Genomic DNA, 9,959 nt, shown 5'->3' with positions numbered 1-9,959 from the left:
TGGTCGAAGTTTCTTTATCCGACGTTTCCTCCTCCCCCATGTCCTGGACAACATGTCAGAACAAGCATGACGGGTCGAGCAGACGCTGACCTTGGCTGACGATAGTCGCCCTTCTCCTCCTCTCCTCTCCTCCTCCGAATCTTCTTGCATCCTTGCTTCCTCTTCTTCTATCCTTCTCCTCCTCTCCTGCTCTCTGCTCTCAACTTCCCTACTCGCATCTTCCCTTCCCCTCCTCTCCTCTCCCCTCCTCTCCCCTCTCCTTCCCTCCTGCTCCCTCTTCACGTCATGCGAGCCCTCCGAGCTATCAGTTGAACAGCTGATCACGATCAAAGACTGCTCCTCCTCCTGCTGGACAGACTTGGACACTCTCTCCAGTTTCGGGAGACCCTTCCTATACCCGCTCCTCGCGCCTCTCCCTCCCTCCTCCTCGTCCTCGTCCTCGTCCTCGTCCTCCTCCTCGTCCTCGTCCTCGTCCTCGTCCTCCTCCTTGTCAATGTCATCGAACATGCCATGCTCCAGGCAGCTGCTCCATCTCCTCTCAACTTTGAACTTCTTCCCCCCCACCACCAACACACGAATCTTATCCTCGATCGCGCGCTGGTTCCTTGCGTACATCACCGCTGGGAGGAGGAAGGTAACCCTGGACAAGTTTCCCCCTGCCTCCCCCGACAGTCTCCTTAGCGCTGTAAACAGCCTCCTTGAACACTCGGAGAAGTAGTCCCACAAGATACAAATCGACGTGCCTCCTCCTCCCCTGTCCAAGGTTCCTCCCTCCAACACCTTCCAGCCCGTCTCCGGCTCCTCGAACAAGGTCCTCTCCTCCTCCTCCTCCTCGTCCGTCTCGTTGCGGGGCGGGTAGAAGAGCACTGCGTCCGCTCGCAGGTAGTCAACGCAGTCCACAAGGAACCGACTGGCTCTCCGAGGCCCGACGGCTCGCCGGCCCCGATGGACGGAGAGCGAGTCAAGAGAGATTTTGACCTCCGGCTTCAACGGTAGCAACACCCTGATGTCAAACTGATCGCAGACCTTCCCAGCAAACTCCCAGCTGTCGTCAAGCTCCTCGTCCTCTCCGACCTGGAGCCTTCTCTCACTCCCCTCTATCATGCACGACACCCTCGGCACCAGACGCTCCTCCCTCCTCCTCCTGCTCTCCTCCAACAGGCAGGGCCAGACGTCGCTGCAGCTGGACTTGTCCTGGGACGTGACCACGTCGTACACGTGAACCCCGTTGATAAGCACGCGGACCCTCCTCTCCCCTCCTCCTGTCCAGCAGGGCTCCACATGGAGTCTGCCCAGGAGGCTCGGCTCTGCCTTGTGGAAGAAGAAGCGGTTGACTTGGAGCACAGCGAGCCCGCTCGCCTCGCACAGACGGTAGAACTCTCCCTCCTCCCCGAACCTCTTGGGTGGGAACAGAAGTCCCTTGAGGACGGTCGACCGGACGTTGAGCAGGTAGAAGGAGGAGATGTCGCTGCTGATACCGAAAGCTCCCTTCCCTTCCCTCCTCCCCGCATCTCCTCTGATCCCGATCACTGCATATCCGTCCAGGTCCCCTCGAAAATCCTCGACGTTTGACACCGTCCTGTCAACCTCCAGCGGATCTAGAGCAGCCTCTCTCGCCTTCAGCCCCCGCACAGCTCGGCAGTCTGCCGACGTGCCGGATAGCTCAAGGGATGAGGAGAAGAACGAGCGGGTCCAGGGGCAGGCAGGTCGGTTGCAGCTGGGGTCATAGAGAGCCTTGCTGCTCCGCTCGTCGAACATTCGCTGTGTAGTGAGCATGATGCGGGCGAACGAGCAGGGAAGGAGGGGCTGGCGCCTGGGGGGGGCAGACGCGAACGTCGCGTCCAGGTCCTCTTCGTAGCAGTCGATGACGTCATCGTCGAGCACCCAGACCCTCTCTAGCCCCAGCAGGTGCGCAAAGATCTGGATGAACATCCTCGTGTAGCCCATCCCGCCCGTCTCAGGCGTCAGCACCAGCGGCCCTCCTGCCCTGTCCAGCTGAGCTGAGAACTGCTCCTCACTGAACCCGATGCTCCGCATGTCCGTGGTCAACGTCATCCGCCGAGGCATCGAGACCACTATGAACTCGCCGCCAACGTCGTTGAGGTATGCGCTGAACTCTCCTCCTCCCTCCTCCTCGTCCGGCCTCACTACCAGTACCTGTCGCACAGGTACCTTCCTCCCTCCTTCCTTGAACGCCTGCGACCTGTCGAGATAGGCCAACTGCCCCGTCGTCCTTGAACTCTCAGAGTCTCGTCCGTGGGACGGGGTGAACACCCAGTGGCGGATCGATCCTTCCGCCTCCTGCTCCACAGCCCCTGCCACCTTCCCCTCCCAGTCCAGCCTGAAGTAACCAGTCGTCTCCTCGTTCAAGAACGGGAAGGAGATGGACGGCCAGTCGCGCCTGTCGGGGCCGAAGAGTTTCCGAAGATCGAATCGTCGCATGACGTTTGCAAGTCTCAGCAGTTTCACCTTGGCCCCCTTGAGGTAAGAGTCGAGCGATCGCGAGCAGCGGCCGGCATACTCATGCTTGGCAACTCGACCTGCCCTCTCCTCCCCCTCCTCCTCCTCCTCCTCCTCCTCCTCTGGATGGATCTTCCATGTGATACCATGAACATCCCACAGCTTCGTCTGACAAGGCAGGAAGAGACTTCCGTCCTCCCTCACCTCTATCAGCTTCTCGTCGTAGCGAGTCTTCAGCCCCCTGCTCAGCAGTACAGCGACAGCTCGAGAGGACCCGCTGCTGTTGTCCCACTCCAGGACCCTCCGCAGGCCCGCGGCGTCGGACACCCTAATTATGACTCCTCCTGCCATTTCCTCCACTCTGATCGGGCATTCCGCCAACCCTCGCAGCGAACTGTCGAGCTGCTGGAGGGTTTCCCCTTGTACACACTCCCCCTCCAAGTTGTCAGCCGTCGCAGCCTGCTGCAGCTTCCTTACGTAGCTCCGCTTCCACGAGGACGAGGACGAGGACGAGGACGAGGACGAGGACGACCAAGAGGCGGGAGAGGAGGAAGAGCGTTCCTCCATCCTGCACTTGATCAGCAACCTCAACCTCTGTAAGATGATCAGCTTGTAGTATCTCCCTTCCTTCATCTCCCTCTCGTCCACTTGCTGCCTCGCCAGGTCCTCCCAGTACGGCAACTCCCATGCCCTCCTCTCCTGCCACCGCTCGTCCTCGATCTCCTGCCAGCTCCCAAGTGGCGGCAGGCAGGCGAAGGCAGACGAGGAGCTGCTGCTGATCTCCTGGCGGAGGAGGTGGAGGAGACAGAGGTACGCTCCTGTCTTGCCGGCCTGACACTCGGCATGCAGGAGGAAGCGTAGCCTGTGCCTCCCCCTCTCGTCAGGGTCCTCACACCAGTCGCAGTGCTCGATGGCAGCCGTGCCGACGAGCTGCGAGGAGGAGGGGAGGAGGAGGAGGAGACGGCTACGTGCTTCATCCTGTAGTCATGGAGCTCGTTTTCGTCGTAGTTGATCTTGAGGTCCTTTCCCTTCTCCCTCCTCCTCACGTGCGTGTGGAGCCTCGACTGTAGCCTGATACACTTCCACACCTCCCGGCTGCTGACCTCCGCCACCTCCACCGCTTCTCCGATCGCGTCGTACAACCGCTCGCTGACAAGAGCACAGGGCAGCGCGTGCTCCAGCTCCCTGAGCTCTCCCCCGTACGGGCAGTTGCTGCTGCTCGTAAGCCACTCTAGACTTCCAGCATCCCGCACGATCGTGTAACAGCTTCCTGCTCCGAACCTGCTGGGGTCCGTGGACTTCGAGCGATTCCTGACCCGGATCAAAGAGGACACGCGGTCATGGTCGACGATCTCAAGGCATCTGCTCTCCCGCCAGTTGAAGCTCGAGCTGCCAGCTCGACTGCAGCTGGGGAAGTGGATGAGCATGCAGCCAGTCAGATCCAAGTCCGTCGTATCCTCTCTCGCTCCTCCTCCTCCTCCTCCTCCTCCTCCTCCTCCTCCTTCCTCTCCTTCCAGTCTGACATCCTTCATCTCATACAGTTCACTCGACCCTTCGTCTTTCAGCATCAAAACCTTCCCCGACCCGACTACCTTCAGCATGCTCCTCCTTGTCCAGCTCCTCCGACTCCAGGCCATCCCCACCAGCCGCATCCTCCCTCCTCCTGCCTCCGCCACCTCCATCACCTCCTCCCCCTGCTTCGCGTACACAGCGATCGGCCTCCCCCCCTCCTCGAACCACTTCCGCTGATCCGCTAGCGCCATCGCATCGTCTACCGAGCTGAACGGCAGTGCTTCCCTCGTGCCCGCATGCCTGCTCAGCCTCCCCAACTCCTGCAAGGATGAAGTGAGGAGACGAGTTTCATGGAGGAGGGTTTGAGAATGTTACAAGGGTTGGAGAAGCAAGGAGAGATGTGAGAATTCAGAGAAAAGACGCAGTGGGCACGCAGGAGGAGGCAGAGGGGAAAGGGGAGGAGGGGACGAAGGACGAAAGACGGAGGAGCAGGAGCAGGAGCAGGAGCAGGAGCAGGAGCAGGAGCAGGAGCAGGAGGAGCAGGAGGAGCAGGAGGCACCTGAATCACAGACGTGGTATCTTCCGACCATCTCACTCGCATGTCAAGACAGTCAAAGGAGTGAGGAAAAGTCTCCCCCATCCTCCCCCTCTCCGTCAGGAACAGAATCCCTGGTAGCCCCTCGAGGTCCCTGCACTGGATCCCCTCCCCCTCCCCCCCCTCCTCCCCCCTCGCCTCCTCCTCCCTCTCCCTCGCACGTAGCAGAGAGCTGAGAGAGCGAGGGGGCCGATCCCTGTTGTACACGATCGGCTGCTTGCGGAAGTACGGCTCGATGCCGTCGAGGAGAGGGCAGCCGCCATGGTTGCTGATGACGGCAAAGGGAGGAGCCTTCTTGCCGAACAGCTCGTCTCGGTTCTTCCTCAGGCCGCGGACGATCTCGTCCGCTTGCTCGACGCTGAAAAGCCTGACAACTTTCATGTGTCCGCAGAGCCCGTTGGGCAGCCGGTTGTGGAGGAGGAGGTCCTTGACCATGGCGTCGGTCTCGTTCAGCTGGAAGAACCTGCTCTCCTCAGCATGCACAACCCGGTCGTCGCCTCCTCGAGCCTCGTGGGTCAACTTAGCGAAGAAGGCGTCGGCGAGAGGAGCGGCGGCAGAGAGAGGAGGGGGAGCGGAGGAGGAGGAGGTGGAGGTGGAGAGCCGCAATATCGCAGCCTTGATCTCGTTCAGGAGGACCTCTGCTGCCTTCATCACCCCCAGCGAGCATCGCTCTGCCATGTCCCTGTACTCCTTTTCCAGCTTCATCTCTCTCAGCTTCTCGAGCTGGAAAAACTTAGACGCTTGCTCGAGGCTCCGCAGCTCCTGGGCCTTTGCATCCCACCGAAGTTTGCGAAAGTATAGCAAAGACAGCAGGACGTCTGCAAGCCAGACATGCTCCCTCAAGATCACCTCCCCCTTCTTCTTCCCCCGTCCCTTGCAGTGCTGCTCCATGATCTTTGAAAGCTCCGGATCCCCCCGTATCAGCTGATCCCGCCGCCGCAGTCCTCCTTCCTTCTCCGAGTTCTCACCGTCGTCAGGCAGGATACACTCCTTGAGGATGGCTGATGGCATCGTCCTGAGAAAGTCTTCCAGCCCAAAGAAAGCACATCGACCCGACTGCCTCCTCCTCCTCCATCGCACAACGTGGAGTTCCTCCCCCCCCGCTCCTCCTCGCTTCTTCCTCCCCATGTCACTTAGCTTGCTGGCCGAGACGATCGACCGCAGAGGGTCGTCGTCATCGAACTTCACGTACCGCTCGGGGATCCTGCTGTGCCAGGTCAGGTTAGCGAAGGGGGTAGCACTGACGAGGAGGACGATGAAGTTGCGCTGGCGCAGCAGCAGCTCGTCGTTGACGAGCATGTCGACAGGGCCCCCCTTGTTCAGCCCCCAGTGCGACTGGTCGGCGATGATGACGAAGAGGGTCGATGGGGGCCCCCTACGTATCGCCTCCCTCAGCTCCTCTACCGCCCTGTCCTGATGGGGAATCACCCTCCTTCGGAGCTGGGACGACATGGGTTCGTCGGGGAACAGAGCTGCTCGCATCTGCGACATGGTCTGCTGCCTCAGCGACCAGACGTTGGGCACGAGGATCGCAAATTCAAGCTTGCTGAAGTCCTTCAGGCTCCCCTGCTGCTCTGCCAGGACGAACTTGAGCCGATTGAGCAACCTAACGGCAACCGCGTGCTGCTCGGGGAAGACCCTCCCCATCCCTCGCAGCGCTGCTTGAGCCATTCTGGCGTCGTCCGAGGAGACAGCTCGCTGAAGTTCTTCGTCTCCATCGTCCCATGGAGCATGCGCTGCCCCAGCTTCGATCCTGAACTTCATCACCAGCTGACTTGACGTCTCTAGCTCTATCGCTCTACCCGACTGCTCCCTGTACCGGCGCACGACATCTCCGAAGAAGCTCCCTGCCTCTCTGCTGTAGGGAGGACAGTCTCGCACCCCTCCGTCGATCAGATTCACCTCCTTCAGCTTGATCTTGACAGGTCGAGGGTGAGTGAAGCTGCTCGACTGAAACGCGTTCACCACAGCCTGCTCGAACGAGCCCAGGCTGAAGTCCTCCAACTCCTCCTCCTTCACCTCCATCGCTGACCTGTATCCTTTACACCCTCCACTCCCCAAGAGCTCGAGCCTGCAGGGCCTCTTCGACACCTCCTGCCTGATTCTCTCCTTCTCCAGAGCTGCTACCTGGCTGTCAAACGCCTCCACGGCCCCTGGTGCTTTCAAAAGGATCAGAATGCCAACAGTACGATGGTGGAGCTCCGGCCCTTCGTTCACGCGGATGATCTGAACAGAAGCTGCTGCAGGATCCTGCGGCACTTTGCCAGGAGCTCCTTCCTCCTCCTCCCGAGACACGTCGACCACACGAACCCTGTCGTCGTCGGTCACACTCCGCCATGACCAACGAGCATCCTCATCCCCTTCAAGGCTCGTCGTCACGTCGTAGAGCTTCTTCTTGGACCTTGCCAAGGACTGATTCATCCTCCTGAGGTCTTCAGGAAAGTTCTCCTTCCTCCAGTACGAGCAGAACATCTGGAAATGGTTCATCTCCCTCGACCACTCCTTCATCGCGCTCGCGTCTTTCCGTTGCATCCCTTTTGCCTTCTCGATGCAGTCCAGCATGCTTGCCGACTCCTCCGAGCTCAAGACCTTGACGAGAGCTGGCAGGAACAGATGGTCGAGCATCATGCTCTGAAGCATCATCTTCTCATGTCGATCTGAATGCGACACATGCTCGGATACCTTCACCCCGTACATCTCGCAGTCAAGGGAATGGCACAATGCCTCCAAGATGGAATAATCATCGTCGCTGCCCGAGTGGATTCCTATTCCTCTACAGCAGCTCATGGTTGTCCAATCTCGCTAAGAGGATCAGCTCTTAGTTCGCGTCATTCCTTGCAGCTCCAACTTCGACGGCCTTTCCAAAGGTTACCATCTCGATGCTGCTGCTCTTCATCATCGCTCTCTCTCTCTCTAGCCTCTGACTATGAGTCTTCCTCCTGTCCCTGTCACTCTAGTCGCCTCTCATGCTCTCCTCTTACCGCCTCTCTTCCTCTCCTCCTCTCCTCCCCCCTTCCCAGTTCGCACATCCATCGCGTTCCTCTATTGGTCTCCCTCAACAACTTTGCGAACTCAAAGGGGTGGGGTACGAGAAGATTTTATTGGGGTAGGGTACTCAGTTATCCTATTCCACTACCCCTTTTATCAGGTAAATTCTAGGAGGGGTGGATATGAAAAGAGAAATTAGGGGTGGGGTGATCGAGTTGATGGGGTCCCTGACCCACCAGGAAGAAATCCGGGCTGGGAAGCTCTTGGAGCCTCCGACAGTCTCAGTGACGGCGCCGCCGGCCCGGGCCGAGTCCGGACTCGGAGTACCACCGGGCCCCCGGCCGATCGGATCGGACTCCCGGAGCCTGTCCGGACTCCGGACAACTCCGGGACCCGGCGAGGCTCCCGGGGGCCCCGGGGACTCCGCGGCCAGAGGGTCGGCCGTCCGTCGGCCGGCCCGGCGGCGGGCAGCCGCGGGCCGGGCGGGCGGCCCGGGTAAATCATCATGCCGAACTTCGGAACTTAGTAAATCAGTGCTGAAAACTTTACGAGTTACCGTGACCAGGACGGTGACCGGGTGACTGGTGATCTTTAACTCAATTTTGAGTCACTGAGAAGTTGACGCCCACGGGTCACCGGGTCCGACAGTAGTACTGTGACAGTACCGTTCTGGTGTGCCATGATGATCTGACCGCCGGGGCTCGGCGGCCCTCCTGGACCCGCCGCCCCTGTACGGGGGCGCTGGCCCCAGAGTCGGACCATCCGATAATCCGACCGGATCGTCGGAGCGGCTCAGCGGCTGTCACAGTGGCCTATATCTGGCAGTAGCTATATTATTGTTCCGAGTTCCGAGGCCTCGGGAAGTTCCGCAACGAGTTCCGCTCAGGGAACGCCGACCAGGTCACGAGGGGGCTGGACTAAAATATTTATAGAGGTGTGGTAAAGAGCTTGAGACCTGGCGGAATTTCCGTTCTGTACCGGATGGCTGTCACAGTGTGGTAACAAGCCGGACTGAGTTGGTGTGTGGTAAAGAGGCCTGTCGCCTCCCCCCCTTCAAGTGTCAGGTTCCCCCACCGCCTTCCAAACCACACACGCTCACCCACAACAGTCCGACATGCTCATGCTGCAGCCTTCCTTCGATCTCCTTTCCCTCTCCCCCCTCTCCTCCCCTCTCCCTGCCTCCTCCCACCTCCTCCTCGACGACTCCAGCTCCGACGGCTCCGACTCCGACTCCGACCTCGAGCTCGCCGAGGTGCTGAGACCCTCGTCGCCTGTGTCAGCCAAGAGGAGGAGCGGCGAGGAGGGGGCGAGGGACTGGAGGAGCGGGCCGTCGAGGGAGCGGCAGCTTGCGGCGCTGAGGCACTGCATCGAGCTTCTGGAGCGAGCAGAGCGGCCGGTGGTGTACGGGGCGACGGGGGAGGCGATGCGGCTGTGAAGAGGAGGAGAGGGTTGGAGGGAGGCGGGATGTAGAGAGGGTGTACAGAGGATGTAGAGATAGGAGGTATGTGCAAGGTGTATGAATAAAAGACACGATCAATGGAGATCATGCGGCTGCAGTATTGTTGTCAACTTCATCAGGAGTTCTTCCAGCTTCGATGATTACATAGATATCTTTCTTCTTCTGAATCTAATGCAGTCCACCAAACAAGGCCCTTTCTTGTGAGGACATGGATCGTCAGACCAGTTGTCTGCTCGTTAGACTAAGGTGCTTTGTGGCTTGTTCATGGAAACAACAATCATCATCACCGGAAAAATTCATCACTTCTGCCCAACCACTCGAAGATGCCTGTAGTTTTCAGTTCATCGACTGTCATGCAATACGTGTTTCTCCCAAACATGTCAGCACTCACTCCAAATATATCATGAAGACATCAAAAGTACACGATCATAGCATGTGCTAATCTAGCAGTAGATAAGGCAAACTCGAACCAAAATGGACCTCAAATAGTACAACAGGATCTTTGCAGGCATGGTATTTTTTATTCATACATCTTGCTCGTGGCTCTATATCTACATCCTCTGTACATCTTCATGACACAGTATCGATCAGCTTGTTGCGTTCACGTATCTTCGTCCCTCGTCTTCACAGCCGTATCGCCTCCCCCGTCGCCCCGTACACCACCGGCCGCTCTGCTCGCTCCAGAAGCTCGATGCAGTGCCTCAGCGCCGCAAGCTGCCGCTCCCTCGACGGCCCGCTCCTCCTGTCCCTCGCCCCCTCCTCGCTGCTCATCCTCTTGGCTGACACAGGCGACGAAGGTCGCAGTACCTCGGCGAGCTGGAGGTCGGAGTCGGAGTCGGAGCCGTCGGAGCTGGAGTCGTCGAGGAGGGGATGGGAGGAGGCGGGGAGAGGGGAGGAGAGGGGGGAGAGGGAGAGGAGATCGAAGGAAGGCTGCAGCATGAGCAT

At 59.4% G+C, this 9,959-nt stretch overlaps 3 protein-coding genes across 3 annotated transcripts; 1 reads left to right on the top strand and 2 right to left on the bottom strand.

Moving 5' to 3' along the window:
- Positions 1 to 90: 90 nt before the first annotated feature.
- Positions 91 to 7,354, bottom strand: GUITHDRAFT_149129 (hypothetical protein; the record flags this gene model as incomplete). Its single annotated transcript, XM_005818637.1, has 3 exons — positions 91 to 3,390; positions 3,429 to 4,292; positions 4,532 to 7,354. Coding segments are annotated over 3 exons (6,987 nt in total), but the record flags the coding sequence as incomplete, so codon positions are not given.
- A 1,315-nt stretch (positions 7,355 to 8,669) lies between these two features.
- Positions 8,670 to 8,990, top strand: GUITHDRAFT_149128 (hypothetical protein; the record flags this gene model as incomplete). Its single annotated transcript, XM_005818636.1, has 1 exon — positions 8,670 to 8,990. One exon carries the CDS (start codon positions 8,670 to 8,672, stop codon positions 8,988 to 8,990), a length of 321 nt encoding a protein of 106 aa, XP_005818693.1.
- Positions 8,991 to 9,638: 648 nt separating this feature from the next.
- GUITHDRAFT_149127 (hypothetical protein) lies at positions 9,639 to 9,959 on the bottom strand (the record flags this gene model as incomplete). The annotated part of the gene is made up of 1 exon (XM_005818635.1): positions 9,639 to 9,959. The coding sequence occupies one exon, from the start codon at positions 9,957 to 9,959 to the stop codon at positions 9,639 to 9,641; it is 321 nt and encodes a 106-aa protein (XP_005818692.1).

The sequence above is a fragment of the Guillardia theta genome, assembly GCF_000315625.1.
Source record: "Guillardia theta CCMP2712 unplaced genomic scaffold GUITHscaffold_282, whole genome shotgun sequence".
NCBI lineage: Eukaryota > Cryptophyceae > Pyrenomonadales > Geminigeraceae > Guillardia > Guillardia theta.
This window is presented reverse-complemented; position numbering and strand designations above follow the sequence as displayed.